At 43.2% G+C, this 16,832-nt stretch overlaps 1 protein-coding gene across 20 annotated transcripts in view; it reads right to left on the reverse strand.

Annotated features, from left to right (window-relative positions):
• The window catches only part of LDB3 (LIM domain binding 3), a 150,176-nt gene that overhangs the window by 49,927 nt on the left and 83,417 nt on the right, over positions 1-16,832 (reverse strand). For 13 of the 20 annotated variants that reach the window (XM_079975642.1, XM_079975640.1, XM_079975631.1 and 10 more), the window contains 2 exons: positions 5,756-5,925; positions 3,667-3,703 (listed from right to left, as the gene is read on the reverse strand). The exons of 1 other annotated variant lie outside the window; for it this stretch is intronic. In XM_079975642.1, the coding sequence (XP_079831768.1) occupies positions 3,667-3,703; positions 5,756-5,925 (207 nt within the window). Of the gene's footprint in view, positions 1-3,666; positions 3,704-5,755; positions 5,926-11,231; positions 11,247-12,287; positions 12,492-14,432; positions 14,456-16,832 lie in introns of all 20 variants that reach the window. 6 more of the 20 variants (XM_079975634.1, XM_079975633.1, XM_079975647.1 and 3 more) reach the window with 3 other exon arrangements.

Consider the following 16,832-nt stretch of genomic DNA (forward strand, 5'->3'; position numbering starts at 1 on the left):
AGCACAGAAAAATACCCTCCCCTGTGCCTGAGAGCAACAGGCTGGCTTGTGAGGTGTAGAACAGGTTGTGTGGCAAACAGAGGTCTCTGTCCTCCAACTTGATCTCCCTTGCCACACAACTCCTCCAGCACAGGTTAGCTGAGGCGTCTGCCTCATTCTCCTTAATGACTCTCTCTCTCTGTGGCATTTATTTAGTGCACAGTTTTCTAGCTAGGCTGCTCCAAATCAAATTAATAGGAGTCTCCCAAAAGACAGCATTTTCTTTTAGAAAGAAAAACTTACACTTACACACACACACACACACACACAAACACACACACACACACACTCAGCCCATGTCAAGATATCTCCCTCTGTCTTGGCATGATAAAGAATTCAAGAGATGTCATTAGAGAAAGGCAAACTACTTCACAATTCACTGAATAATTCATGGCAACCCCATAACAAAGGAAAATATTACAGTAAATGGGAACTTTACAATCTGAAGCACCACATACTCTCATTCGGAGAAAAGGCCATGCATTAACAGTGGCTGGGGCTGGTTATGGAGTGTCAGTCCCCAGGCCCAAGAGTGAAAAATGCAGTTATTTTCTTTTTTTACTCTGGAACTCCAGAGTTTTTGAGTGGAAGACTATAAGGAAACAGGGAATTCCATGGAGAATCATCCAGCCCTTCCAATTTCCCACAGTGAATGAAGCTGAAATACAGAGGCGACACAGCAACAGAGAATAGTATTCATGTGCTAATTAGCAAGCAGATTGACTCTTACATTGACAGTCTGAAAGGACTTATTTTGATTTTTGTTTTCATCCATCTATGGCAAGCTTCCTCAACCAAATGCCCTGCAGATGTTTTGGACTATGACAGCTGCCTGGGGCTAATGAGAATTGTAGTGTAAAACATCTGGAGGCTGAGGCCGGAGAAGGCTGGCACAAGGGCAGGTCAATTTTGAAGAGCCACCACAAGGAGGCATCACCCCACAACCGTTGCATGAAAGTCTACCTGCACAGCCTGAAAGCAGCAGAAAGCAAACATTTTCCAAGATGGGAGAGTATTGCATGGATGGAGACTTTTGAAAGTCCATTTTACTAGCTAAATACTGATGAAAAATATATATTTTAAAAAAAACTCATTAATGGTCTTAGGCCTCCTCTCTGAAGACCACATACAGTGAATACTGAAAGAATTGCAGATTGTGGTTGCCACAGGCTCTCCCACAAGCCCATTGCTTTGGAGGCCATGTTGTACAAAGTTAAAGACTCCACTATAACTATACTACTAACAGCATTTGGGAGTTTGACACAGCACTCCATTTTTGTCTTGCCAACTTTTTGGAATGATGGGTGAATGTGTCTGGTAGTCTATGTTGGATCAGGACGTAGCGTACCACTGCAGCAGCCCCTTCTTCTATGGTTTAAAAACCTGCTACTTTGACCACAGATCCTTCTTGGTCTTCTTTTTAAAAATGAATCTGCAGGCTCAGGATAGTACTGATTGTGTAAATGCCTACTTTAACCTTCTGGCCCATCATGCTCAAAGTCACGGTGTTCACCAGCGGCTGAGCACCCCTGGCAATCATAGTTTGAGAAACAAGTGACATGCACGAGGCTGACAACATACAGCACATGACGCAGAGAGTATTGTTACGTACGTTCAACAAATTAAGCAGTCTTCTATAAACGGATGCATCTGCCCATTTCCCCTTCTGAAAACAAAAACTATCATTCCTTGCCTGACTTTCAACTTCAGGGGTTTTAAACTGAACCTTTCCTTTGTTGGCCAGTGCAAGCTCTTTGAGGAATATATTTTGCCTTCAAGGGCATGCAAAGGAACAACAAACAGTCTCATATTAATGGGTCAGATTGTGTTACTTGTGAAAACATCTCAAATCCTGGGGAACGGTACAGAATCCAAAATACTTAACTGGTGCAGAAGCTATTGCCTTAGTTCATACAGGAGTCATAAACAGAGGCACTACATGGTAAGGAGCCTCTAAGGCAGTGGTTCTCAACCTGTGGGTCCCCAGATGTTGTTGGACTACAACTCCCATCATCCCTGAGCTCTGGCCTTGCTAGCTAGGGGTGATGGGAGTTGTAGTTCAACATCTGGGGACTCACAGGTTGAAAAAGGCTGCTCTAAGGTGACTGCTTCTACAGTCCCGCTCAGAGTCCCCATTCCAGCACTACTGCCCCCTTGAGCACCCTGTTGTCCTTCCTGGAAGGAGGTGGGTGGTAGTGCCAAAAGAAAGATGGAAGGAAGCTTTTCTTAGGTGGCTGTAGCAGTTGTCGGAGCTGCTACAGGAACCCAGAGTGTTCTCATTATGAAGCCTCTATTTAGGGTTCCTGTGCGAACCAAGTCAGAAATGAGATGTTACAGTAAGTCAGCTACAATCAGAATATCATTCAGCAGAGTTCCAAGGGATGTGCATTTTCTGATGCTACCCAGCGCATGTGCAGCAAGTGTAGATGCAGTGGAAAAACCCACATGTGTGGATGTCACACATGGCAATCTACATGCAGAGATGGCACACTGATTCTTATGGAATGCCTTCCATGTGCGAATTTTGCAACATGTGATGCAGTTCTCCAGCCTGTAAGCATTCTGCTAAAACAGAAGAAGCCAGTCTATAGACCTTAATCTTAGACTACGAGTCTGAGAGATAAGCAAAGCTCCAGTTTCATAAACGCCTGGCACTTGCAACGGAAGGCGAATGGCAGCCAAATGTACCTGCAAACATACATCTAAAAATTTTCTGTTGGGTGTGTGCTTTAGAAATGGGGATATGCATGGAAGAATCACAGGGATGAAACACCAACAAAAGCAAATCTGCAGCACTGCAGTGGGAACTCTGGCGATCGCAATCCCAAGACCCCGCTAAAAGAGTATGCTCAGGGAGGGAGAGCTACGCAAAAAGAGAGTAGACTAGGATCCAGAATTATCTACTCCAGACAGCCACCAATAAACTGAATGTAGGAACAAGGTGAATCCTGCAGCCTATTCAAGCTAGACAAGCACAAGTAATGGATTAATATTTGAGCTTCTGTGAGACAGAATATGTGAAAATGGACAAACACTTTACTCTAGTAGCAAAAGCAGTCCTGTATGCTCATACTGCATTATTATGAGAAGAAACAAACCAAATAATCTTGGTTGAGTTGGGTTTTTGCTTTCCCCCGCTTTAGTTTCCATTAAAACAAACTTTAGGTGTTTTATTCATATTGTTGGGAACAACTCCTGTACCGTGATCATTTGTGCATCTCCATTGAAACAAGTGCCAATCACAAGGTCATCCAAATAAATTGCTCATTAAAATTTCAAGACTAGCCACACCATCTTATTACATTTCCATCCACTTAACACAATTTAGGGCAGTCACATGCACACTGGCTCATGGGGGGCTGTCACACAAAATAATCCCACCACAAACAAATGGGAATCCCTTGTGCAAAGACTGGGCACGCCCACTGAAATTAGGCCACTTCCCCATCTATTCCACCTAGAGACTCTTTGTTAAGCCAACAGCACTTTCATTTTAGTGGTTTGAGTAAATGTAGTAGGCTTCTTAAGAACTAAATTTTCATAGTGTTCAAATTAATGCCAGTTTAGAGCACTAAATATTTGTTATCAGTAAAGAGAAGGCCATAGTAGTTGCTGCTAGTTGCCTACCTTGATCTCCTCAGGGCATCTTCATCTGGATCTTGCACTGCAGATGAGAAATTGACTCCATTAGAGAGGAAAAAACAAACAAGACAACTAGGTGGAGATTACAACCTAAGTACAAAGGGAGCAGGAATTGGTAATTCAGGTTCTCTAGGGGATCAAATGACACTTTGCATGGGAGATCTGTGATTGGCTCTCCCAATGCTGGCAGGTGTGAATTTCTATTCAGTGGTTTGAATTAAAATAGACAAAAACCTACTTTGAATTTCTCTTCCTTTCTGAAATCTGGTTAAAGTGTTAGTTTATTCTTCCTGCTTTAAAAAAAAACAGTTTTCAACAAGAACACCACTTAGGATTTTCTGTTTATGTGTGATTTCCATTCACACTGTTACAACTGGAGCAGGAATAAATTTGTTGGTCTTAATATCTCTTAAGAACCAAAGAAAGAAATTGCAGCATGAAAGGAGGGGTGACCATGATTAGACTTGTCTCAGCATCAACTCCCCCCCCCCATTGCACCTTAACTTAACATTTTGGAATCTTTTTGTTACACTGGCATTTCACTCAGCATGTTCTGTCTGAAATGTTAATGTTTTGATTTTGTAAACTATCCTTTGCTGTCCCTTTACCATCTCATTTCAGATCTGCTTTTGGAACAGACACAATCATCCTGCTGGATGATTCACACCCAGATACCAACAGGGGATAAACTTTTCTGCTGACCTTGTTCCTATCTAAGGGTACTGCCTGGCATCATACAGTTCTCATGGACAACTGGAACATCAGGTCACTGTGTCAGGGCTTCCTTACCAGTGATTTTATTTTCATCTGTCCAATCAGACGCAGAGGGTAGCCACTGGAGAGGCTTGCTAGGCCCCATGGCAATTGGAATGGGGCACTCCTTAGGCTCCAGAGATCTTTAACTCAAAGATGGCTGAGAGATTATCTGGACCTTTGGAGTAGGTTGTCATCAATATATTGATGACACCCAGCTCAATACCTGGGATGCTAAGGCAACTTAACTTAAACAAGGTCATGGAAGTAATATTCCCAGTCCTATTCTCTGAGCTGCAGCCACCTGCGCTCCTGAAACACTTCTCCAGAGGGTCAGGGGCCCTCTTGAACAATGAAACCAGTTGGGCAAACCTCCACCCAATTTTGGACAACCTTCCCTTCCCCAGCAGATTGCCAAAGTGAATTATTTGTGCCCTGGGGGAATTAAACATGCTGGCAATCAATATGATGGTTGTCATGCCATCAACGCAGGCTCATGGCCTTGGTATTATCCTGCATCCTTTTTCATATGTTGGTTGCTATGCTTCTGCAACAGCATTATGACAGTTATGTCTTCTGCATAGACTGTGTCCCCTCTTGGCAAGGACCCTGCCATGTTGATGCACACTTAAGTACCTCCTAGGTTTGGCTACTGTAAAACATTTTGTGTGGGACTGCCTTTGAAGATTACTGTAGAGTGGTGTAACATGCTATAGTCCAACTCTTATGAAATGTCAGGAGATGGGAACACGCTCAGCCTTTGTTTTATTTTCCAGCCACACTGTCTGCAGTTCTTCTCCCATGCCCAATTCAAGGCACATAAGAAGTTGTATATGGTATGGAATCGACATACCTTAATGATGGTATCTCTCTGTATCCATCCTCCTGCAAACCTTCAACGTCATCTCAGGCCCTCTTTCAGTTGCCATCTATTCATAAAATCAGGCCTGGCATCTGAACTTGGCACCCTCAAGGACCCAAGCACATTGGAAAGCCCACCCTGGCTGATGCTAGCACCTCTTTAGGTTTTTCCCCCACCCTTACAAAATGTTTTTAGGAACCAGGGTTGAGAGGAGTGTTGGGCTAGGTAACTGTTGTTGCTGCCGCCACCATCTTAATTCCCTCCCATGATGCCTCTGGCACAACACTGTAATGCTGCAATGTGATGCCGGTGGCATTGAGAGGGAATTAAAATGGCTTCCCCGCTTAAGCACAGAACTCCACCTCTCATATTACCTTATGACTACTGGCCGTTGGTATACAGAGGGAAAACAAAGAATTCCATCAAAGACGTGAACTGGGGCTTCCCAGCCTGACTTACTGTACTCAGTTCCTGTCATCTGAGCCAGGATGCGGAAGGACCTGGACTGCAAGTGGGAAGAACGGCGACTCCAATCATCAAGCTCATCTTCAGGCTTGTTCTGAGTTTTAAGCACAGCCTGATACACTGGAGAGGCACTGTCTACATGAGGATCTTTAACAGGGAGGCTACTGCAACGCAGAAAGAGGTGCACTGTAAAATGGCCAATGCTGATTTTTTCCTCCCCTCCCCAACACCCTTCCTGCTGCTTGTCTGCAGATCCCCAGTTTCCACTTAACCACGGTTCAGTGAGATGATGCACTTGTGATAAATGTAAATGTCGGCCAGCAAATGTAAGGAGACTAACAATTCTGACTTGCATTTGTTGTCCAAAGGGTGTTTGTGGTTCTGGTGGTGATGGAATGGAGCCAGACTAAGTCCCATATCAGTGGTACTGAGATTAGTCATGATAAACTTTTTCATTTTGGTTACAATGGGAGCTAAGTGCAACCAACAGTTGTCTGTATCCAACCCATAATCATCCATATGTCTATATCTCTATATCTCTATATATTTCTATATATCTATATCTGTACAACTTTGCCCATCTTCTAGTTAAGAATGATCAGCAGGTGGACCTATTCCAAACTATCAAACAAATCTACCAACATGCTAAAATATTTCAACTCATTTATCCAAATGGCCTGCAATTGTCCAAAATACTTCAATAATCAGTTCAGATAAACTCTTTACAAAAAACTACAGGGAGCAGTTTTTCTTCTTCTTACACCATGATGGATTTTCAGAGTAACAGATCTATTACATTCTCTAGGCTCCAGTTTCCTCTATTATCATTTTGCTGTAAAAGGTAAAGGTAAAGGTACCCCTGCCCGTACGGGCCAGTCTTGACAGACTCTGGGGTTGTGCGCCCATCTCACTTAAGAGGCCAGGGGCCAGCGCTGTCCGGAGACACTTCCGGGTCACGTGGCCAGCGTGACATCGCTGCTCTGGCCAGAGCCAGAGCCAGAGCCAGAGCCGCACACGGAAACGCCGTTTACCTTCCCGCTGGTAAGCGGTCCCTATTTATCTACTTGCACCCGGAGGTGCTTTCGAACTGCTAGGTTGGCAGGCGCTGGGACCAAGCAGCGGGAGCGCACCCCGCCGCAGGGATTCGAACCGCCGACCTTTCGATCGGCAAGTCCTAGGCGCTGAGGCTTTAACCCACAGCGCCACCTGCGTCCCATCATTTTGCTGTAGAACTGTTATTATATCCCAGGCTTCCTCAACCTCAGCCCTCCAGATGTTTTTGGCCTACAACTCCCATGATCCCTAGCTAGCAGGACCAGTGGTCAGGGATGACAGGAATTGTAGTCTCAAAACATCTGGAGGGCTGAGGTTGAGGAAGCCTGTTATATCCTATATGTAGGCATATTGAAACCATACATTGCTGGGCCTTTATCCCACTATCTTATTGACATCCGTGTTAACAGTTTTTTAAAAAATAAGCCTATAAGATAGATAGATAGATAGATAGATAAATGCTCAAACTTTTATGCTGGTATATCTGCCTTCAATGACACCATAGCACCATGTTTTGAATATTGTTGAAAGATGGCAACTGGTGAGTCCCATTTGAGGAATATTTGCTCATATTATAAGGATATCAATGCTGATCAGAGGCAGCTCACTAAACAAAATTATGTGCATACATAATCATGGAATTAAATTCACTCCCCTTATCACTAGTAGCATTGTATTGGGCATGTAATGGGTCATCAAGGAACTTTTTTTTTTTTTGCTTTCAGGTGGATAGCTTCAATTAACAGAGATGGACACACTTCAATTTATATCATAAAAAATAGTCATACATTAAAACCCCCCGCAGGCAGCACAATGAAAAATATCACCAATGCAAACCTCTTGGAAAGGGAATCCATTTGATCCCAGTCTCCTGCTTACAATCTATGGAGAAGACCAGGTGCTAAAGCCTTGCTGAATCTAACCAAAGTTCATCAGGCCTAGCATTTTGATTCCCAACAACAGCCAGACAGATGCCCTTGGAAGCTCACAAGCAGATCATGAATGCAGTGGTTTTCCCCATGGCATTTGTTCCCAGTTATCTAACAATTACGCAGCACACTGGCTCTGAACACTGAAGACTTGATTTAGCTTGCATTGCCAATAGACCTCTGCTCTGTTAATTTATCTAATCCCCTTTTCAAAGCTGCCAAACTCCAACAGCCATCACCTTGTGATAGTGAATATTCTTCTTATGTGTTTTATGAAGAAATACTTTCTTTTGTTGCTACTGACCCCAATGTTCAAAGACAGAACAAAACCCAAGAAAGGTTTTTGGAATTTGGCTCCTCGGGTTAATTGTGTCATTGAACTTTTATGATTTGTATTAAACTGGACAGCTAATAACTGAAATCAAGACACACCACAATGCCAGAAATCCAAGGAACTGTAATATGTATCTTGTTATTAGGTTCATTCAAAGTATATCTGAAAACTGTTTAGGATTTTTGGAGTATAATCCAATGCATGCCTACTCAGAAGTAAACCCTGTTACTGAGTTCACCATGAATTACTCTCAAGTGTGTGTGTACAGGAGTGTAGCCTAAAATGTTATTCACTTCCTTGGCATTTCTAGTCCACTTCACTTATTCAGTGGTCATTTATTTATGTACAGTTCTGCAGTGACGATCTCTTTAAACAGGGGCAGAAACAGAATGATAAAAGTTTATGGAAAGAAAATTCATTGGAATATGCATGAAAAAAGGAAAGGCAAAACTATCTTGTCTTGGTGTATTATGAATTAAACAGAAGGTTAGGGGAAGAAAACCCCAGACTTATCATCGTGAACAATATAAATACCTTCCTCCTCCCCACCAAAGTTATAAGTAACTCCTGTATACAGGCAGGACTTCCTGGAACCTCATGTAGACCACTTTTGAGTTTTGATGGAAGATAGGAAGATAGGATTAAGATGCATTTAAAAAAATCTGTGCCAAGGATTAAATCCAAGAGACACCTGCAAAGAACTGGCTTACTTCATTTAAAAAAAATGTAGCCGATATGAACCAGAAAAATGCTGTGTGCATTAGAATCCAAGTGAATTTGAGAATAGTCAACATAATTTCACATCTGACATACACAGAGCTTTGCCCAAGCAAGCCTGCAAGCCTGTCTGTGGACTTAGAAGGGTGAAACTGAAATGCATTCACATATAAAGCACAGTATAACATCTACTGGGAGGAACTAATGTTCTGCAGGTGAAAAATTAGGAAGCTTAAAAAGTGAAAAGGAGCAACAACAAGAGCTGTGCAGCACTGAACGAAGCACATTCAGAGGGCTCTTAGTTTAAAAACAAAAACAAAAAACCAAAACCCCAAAACACATATAAACATTGTGAACAGAGCCCAGCTCTAGTATGGAACCATATACTAAAAGTATATAAGGAAAAAAATAATAATTGTGAAACTTTATGTATATTACAGTATTAAAAATGTGTCCCCCAATTTTATGAATTTACGCATGCTGCCTTGGGAGGGCTTTTTGCCCAGAAAGGCAGTGTAAAAATATTTTGGATAAAAATAATAAAATAAAAAATATGAAAACCGTGTGTCCAAAACATAGGACACAATATGTGTCTATGGAGTGTGTGCTTTTAAAAAGTAACTTGGTGTTTGAGGTAACAGGGAAAATAATATAATGGGCATATACATTCTGATAAAGAAATAAAGTCAATTATTTCCCTTTTTGACACCTTTCAGAGTTTTGTATTTGTTCACTGGAGCAAAATCTATTCCCCAAACTCAGAATCTGACTTTCTGCATTTTCAGTCTGTGTGATTACTTTTTCGCTTATTTTCTGGGTGGTGGGGGAGTCAGTAACTTTATAGTTCTTAATTTATGTATTAAGGTCTTTCCCACAGAAAACCAGTACACATGTGTTGTAGAATCCACATGTGGAACAGTTTTCTAAGGACAGTACCACTTCAGACTGAAATTAGCATGGTAAAGGTATGACTAGCTCAAATCTCTGTCTTTTTTGTTTTGTTTTTACCAGCAGAACATTGTAACATGTAATTCCCATGTGTAGTCTAAAGTGGCACCACCCAGAAAGACCTGGACCACATACTTCTACTGCATGTGTAAATCACTCTAAAGCCGAAATCCTTACAATTCATAGGTAAACCCCTTTAATGAGATTTAACCACAATGCAGAAGCGTGTCTTCTATTTTCATATGTTTTGTGCTATTAAACTGTGACCTATCTGGAATTTTCTGGAGGACATGGTGGCTGTATTTAGTGTTTTGGTGTTACAATAACGAGCTTAGCCTGTGCCTGGGCTCACATGCTTCCCCTCCTCCAGCACAGCCATTCAGTGATCAGAAACTTCCACTTCCATTTTAGATTAACCATAATTTAGTGTGTTGTCTAAACCCTAAACTGTGGTTAATCTTAACTACGGTTAGAGAAACAAGTCAGCTTCACAAACTATAATTTGAAGTTGACTTCTTTCCTTTACCTGTGGTTAGGGTCCAGTGGGTTTGGATGGCATGGCAAGCTGCAGTTAGTAAAAAAATGGAAGCCAAAGATTTTGAATTCCTCTTCATAGCCATGCAAAAGGAGGTGCGAGGAGCCTTTAAACCCAAGGAGAGGATAAGCTCATTGTTGCAACCCTAAACAATGGCTCCTTCTTGAGCAACATTCTACTGTAAGAAAAGAGATGCTGAATTGACTGTTTAATTTTATGTGATCAGCTGTTTGGAAGATCCCACTTAACGGCCATCAGCAAAATACTGGTTCAGTTCAGACCCTACTTGATTTCTCACAGGAGACACCAGACTCCCATATCTCCATGAACATTGCAAGGGGGGAAGCCAAGGGGGGCAGAGCTCCCAGCATTTTATGCTGGGCCCTAGATCCCCTGTCCCCTTATTCCCTTTTTAAAAGAACACACTTTGTAAACTCTGCTAACAGGGCAGCTGAGTAAGACTCCAGCCACGCACCATTTTAATATGCCCAGGGGCTCCTATACATATAAACCAGCATATGCAGATTTCATGTAAATTTGTTTGAAGTCCTAGCAAGACCCCTGCTCCCCTTCCCCATGCAGATTGTGTCCCAATGATGTGAGTGCTAAATGGGAGCACCTAACTGTGCAGATGCCTGTTCACGTAAGGCGTTCCCCAACAAAAGAGTAGAGGTGATTCAAATTGGGCATCAGCATGACTGGGAGTTAATGTGGTGCTCCCCCTACCACTGAAAGGAAGTTGTGGACTTGGTAAATATCTGAACTAGGCCAGTAAAATTCTCCGCCATGAAACATTCGTGAGTCTGCCTTGTATGTCTTAATTTAGCACCAATACATACTAAATGTTTTTAAAATCTATAAAATTGGAAAGAAGTGGGCCGTACATAAGAGGAAGATTAATTTCTACTCTGCACTTCTTTGGTTCTATAGAGTTGGAAATATAAATCTACTTACGCCAGTGGAGATTCACTGTGAGTCATAGGATCAAAACCCAACAAAGAGTATTGAGTGTTTGGGGTCCATCATAATGGAGAGTTGGGATGTACACAACAGAGCAACATTAGTATGAGAAATTAACGAAAACCCACAAGGAATGTATAAAGGGGGGAAAGAAAGAGAAGAAACCATTATCAATACAAGGAGTGCAAAGGAGTAAATTAATACATCAGCAGTTGGAAGAAGCTTGCTAAAGTTGTTAAACCTAGGGTAGCAACGTTGCTGTTCTGTAACTCTGAATGCATTCAAAATTTTGCAATCTGCACACAAAGCAATATATATATATATGCATCATAAGAAGGCCATACACATATAACTTCCATCAGGATACTGGAGTTGCACAACTGAGAGTTAACTCCTAATCGACACAGGCAAATATCAACAGTCTTGAAAAAACACCCGTGATTTCATTTGTTAAAAATGTACTGCGAGAGAGAGAGTAATATTGGCACAACACTCCTGACCTGACTTTGTTTTTTTATTCTTCTTTTTAACACCCATCACCCAATATTTGGGAGATGTTCTGAAGTGCAGCAAGGGGAGGTGGAAGGAGGAAGATGGATTCTTCTCCACACCCTTGCTTTCCCACCCTAGGCGTTTTTTTAAAACCACTGTTGTTCCACTTTTTAAAGCAAGTTTTCTTCTGGTCTCAGAACACCATGACGCTGCTTTAAAGGGATTTCAGGACAGACCTGCACACAGCTCTGCCCTCATAATTGGTTGGGTTTTAGGTGTATCTGATAAAATATTAGACTTATTTATCTTTCAAAATGAACAAGCAAAAAAGGTAAACCCTTTAGCCTTGGGGAAAGGGGGATATGAAAATATGATGGACAAATAAAACAGAAATTCTAGATTTATCATGTCAAACCAACCCTTCCTCCCAGTTTCCCAGATCCTGTTGTCTCTAGCACTTTATTCCACATCACGGCACTTAGCAGACTGCTCAAAATGAAAGAGAGGGCAGTGTAGCATGCAGGGAGGAACCGGGGCACACAAAGGAAGTTCTCTTACCCAGCAAGTTCACCACCTTGCGCCTGGGCCTGGCCTGCAATGGCATCCATGATAGCATCTTGAGAATACATGCTTATTGGGGTGTTATACTGGGCGTGAATGATGGTGGCCTTGCCACCAGGCCCTTTCACCTCAATGGGTTTGTGCGTAGACAGAGCAGAATCCTTCAGGACGTTGGGGTTGAAGCGCTCCACGTACTCTGTGCTGGGATGGGGGAAGAGTGAGGTTACAGAAAGTGAGGGAAGAAAGAAGAAAAGGGGCAAGGAAGCGATGGTGGAAAGGGAGGGAAGGAGGTGCGTGCACAGAGGAGCATTCAAGGACATCGTGCACAAGTAGAGAAAGCTTTTGATCGGACAGAATGGACTTGAAATACCACGGCAAAAAAGGGCAGGACTTGCAGCCATTCCAGAGAATGGACGACCTGTCGATAGCTTCTGCTTTTGTGGAAGAAATGCTACAATATCCCACCATTAAAAGCACAATGTTTTAATTGTGAGAAAGTGTCTTTCTTCCCTCAGGTAGGGCACCCACTGGCACTGTGACAGCTGTTGGGAAAAGCCTCTGTAATACAAGTGTAGGGAATATTTGGCCATGCAGATGTGGCTGAGCTGCAACTCCCATGATCCCTGCCCACTGGCCATGCTTGCTGGGGCTGTCCCTTGTACAGTGGCCATGTAAAAGTCAGTGGTTTATAAACGCATCTCTGTCTCTCACACCTTCACTCTGGCAAGCCAGGGGGATTATCACAGGCCAAGGACACATTTCAGCCTGACAAAAGCACTCAAGGCGGCTGGAATGTGTCCTTGAAATGGACACATCCTATGACGTAGCCTGGGGGCGAGGCCCAAAGGTCAGGCAGAGACAGCCGTCCTTGGGCTTGAGGTTACTCACTCCTGCTCTAGGGGCATCAGATATCAGATTTTCTTTCTGATGCATATGACCATATGCATTTTTTTTCAAAAATTTTCTAGAAAACCCACACCACTGCTTCTGGGGGCATGAATGTCAAGTTAGGGACAGAAAATCTCCCAATTTGTTATTGTTCCTGAAGCCCAGTCCTATTGAGGTAGACTTAGAAATAGATCAACGTGGGTTTGCTCCCTGGTAAACATATATAGGATTACAGCCTTAGCAGGCTATTGATGCAACTCTTGCTAGGTCATGGTATCAGAAGCTCTCCCCCCCCCCCTCTTTATTTCTCAAATGATAAAATGATATTTTATAAGATACCTTTGTTGAAAGTCTGCCAGGCAGAAATAGTTAATACAAAACCAGTTGTACGTAGCTGCTTGATTGCAAGAGGGACAAGACTGTCTTTTTAAAAGCTCTGAAGCAGAACAATACTCGACTGATGTAGATGTTCCTGTCGCGGCAGCAGTTTGACAGGAGAAACGGCGCCTGACCTGTGGGATGTTTATTTCCCTCAGAGCTATCAAAGGGGTGGGAGCCTTTGGGGAATGTATTTTTATGAACTAGGGAGGGACAGTTATAAAACAGATACCAGGACTCAAACAACGCAGTACATGCACAGACACTTCGAGGGAACAGAAACCTGCCACAACATGAACACATTAACTAACATGCGTCACAAACTAAAATGTACATTTATAGTAACATTTGACTTCCAATGGTTTGAACCTCTTAGCAAGGTATTTCACGGCAAGAAGCCTCCACACACTAGTTTCAACAGCCACCACAGGCATCTGTAGCTAATAAGCCTTCCAGCCTAGTCATGCCATGCTCCCAGAAAAGGAAAAGCCACTGCCATCCACTCACTCCTACTCTATACTAGTTATCAGACTTTGTGGCCAGTACATGAAGATCCTCTGGGAGCCACAACAGGAACAGAGAGGTCTTGTGGCAAACCTTTTGAGTGGATGCAAAATAATTAAATAAAGCCATTCCAGACAAAGTAATGCATTTGCAGTGGCACCATAATAATATGTAAGGAGGAGGAATATTCCTAGAATGGAACTACCAGTAGAACACACTAGTGCCATTTTATGCCTGCCACACCACTGAGCTCTTGTAATGTGCATCTCACTTGCAAGCACACACACACAGCAGGAACAAACAGGTTCATGCTACCCCAGGAAGTGGGGACATAGTCAAACATGTAACACTGGCACACTGTTTAATACTAACTTGGCAGCAGTGTTCGCTATGACCTGGGAGGGAAGAGAAAGACAAAAGGAGGGGAAATCAGACCAACAGATTTAAAATAAAATAAAAAGAGCACGAGGCTAGTAAGTATTAACCAGGCTTTATAAGGCTTTTGCAAATTCCTCTACAAATAGGAACAGAAAGCAGCTGTTATGTCCCAAACCTCCCAATGTGATTAACAGAGGGAAAATGTAAGGATTACAGTTTATCCACCAGGATTTATGGAGGTACTGTGACATTTTGCCTGAACATGAACACCAAGTTTTTATTACTGTAACATTGCTTGGCATACTGCTTGGCATGCAAGGGCAAGAAAGCAAACTTTTGAAAGTTGCTTTGGAAAGTGACTATTAGATAACAACAGCAACCCATGTGAACACAGTAGATACTACGCAGATGCATCAAAGAAATAACGCCTCTCACCTCCACAGTGCTAAGCACTCTGGGATCAAGCACCATTCTTTCTCAACCTTTTCTACTGCTAGTGTATTGACATCTTGCTTGACCAAGAACATCCAAAGCAAATATCAAGAAGATGCACATATCATAAACCCTCCTTCCCAGGGTTCTGTCGCACCACCACCATGGAAATCATGGCAAAGCTCTGAAGTGAGAGGCCAATTCAGTTCTCAGTGACTCCCACTGAGCTCCGCAGGTTAAAGTAAATGCATTTTGGTCTGGAACACAGTTGAGAGGGAGCAAAACCTGTCCACAGGGATTCCAGAATGCACCTTGTTTTCTTTTTCCTATATAAATGAATGGCTTCTATTGACCTCATAGGACCTATGGGAAAAATTATAGCAGTTACACTTGCAAACTCCACTGTGGTGGGAAGACACTAGGCACTCCTGGTAACTAGGGAATCAAGAGAAAGTGTTGGATCCAAAATATTCTCCTAGCTGTGTATATAGATAGATAGATAGATAGATAGATAGATGATAGATAGATAGATAGATAGATAGATAGATAGATAGATAGATAGATATGCTCCTTCAGGGTCAGTGCAACTCCATCTGTATCAAACTCTCCCAAACTGCAAGAATTCCTAACCAACATAACCAATGTCTTGTCTGAATTAAGTTTTAGCTTGTTTACCCACCCATTTCTGAACACTGACCTATCACTTTTATTGCCATACTGGTATTAGATTGTGGCAAGAGTTGTGCGCCACCCACACATTGACGACCCCTCCACTCAAATCTTCAGATGACATCCCAGTAGTTTCATATAGGGGTTGAAAGTATGGAAAACAAGATGGAACTCTGGGGCAGTCCACAGGTCAAAGGCAGTCTCCCAGCATCACTTTCTGGGAGAGCCTCTCAGAAGAACAGCGTTCCACAAACCTATCCCCACCAAACAGCTTAGGAAGGATACCATGGCTGATTGTATCAGACACTGCTGGGAGGTCCAGGAGACGCAACAGGACAGCACTCCCTCTGAGCATCTCATAGTGTAGGTCCACTAGGGTGACCAAATCAGCTTCAGTTGCAAAACCAGGCTGGAAGCCAGATTACAATGGCTCCAAAGAATCCAATGAATACCTACAGTTGGAAGCTTGGTGACCAACTCAAGAGATTCTGGTGACTGATAGGATCAATATGTCACCTGCTATCCACTGATGTAGGCCAACATTGGGTTACCTCCAGAAATGAATGTTGTCTTATTAACATTTTCTGCAGCTCAGTTCTTAGGACCATTTCACACATTAAAGGTAAAGGTAAAGGTACCCCTGCCCGTACGGGCCAGTCTTGACAGACTCTGGGGTTGTGCGCCCATCTCACTTAAGAGGCCAGGGGCCAGCGCTGTCCGGAGACACTTCCGGGTCACGTGGCCAGCGTGACATCGCTGCTCTGGCGAGCCAGAGCCGCACACGGAAACGCCGTTTACCTTCCCGCTGGTAAGCGGTCCCTATTTATCTACTTGCACCCGGAGGTGGGCCAACGCTGTCCGGAGACACTTCCGGGTCACGTGGCCAGCGTGACATCGCTGCTCTGGCGAGCCAGAGCCGCACACGGAAACGCCGTTTACCTTCCCGCTGGTAAGCGGTCCCTATTTATCTACTTGCACCCGGAGGTGCTTTCGAACTGCTAGGTTGGCAGGCGCTGGGACCGAGCAGCGGGAGCGCACCCCGCCGCAGGGATTCGAACCGCCGACCTTTCGATCGGCAAGTCCTAGGCGCTGAGGCTTTAACCCACAGCGCCACCTGCGTCCCTTCACACATTACATAGCAGCAAATGGGTCTTTCCACTGCATTTATGCTCAGTAAGGAGCTGCAGCTAATTCCAGCTCTTTGACAAATGCACTTATGAGACACAGGTGTTTTTGCAACAATGTTTTTGTTCCACTTACTCCTGCCACATTTTTAACGGCACACTTAAAGAA

Source organism: Podarcis cretensis, assembly GCF_951804945.1.
Source record: "Podarcis cretensis genome assembly, chromosome: 5".
Taxonomy (NCBI): Eukaryota; Metazoa; Chordata; class Lepidosauria; order Squamata; family Lacertidae; genus Podarcis; species Podarcis cretensis.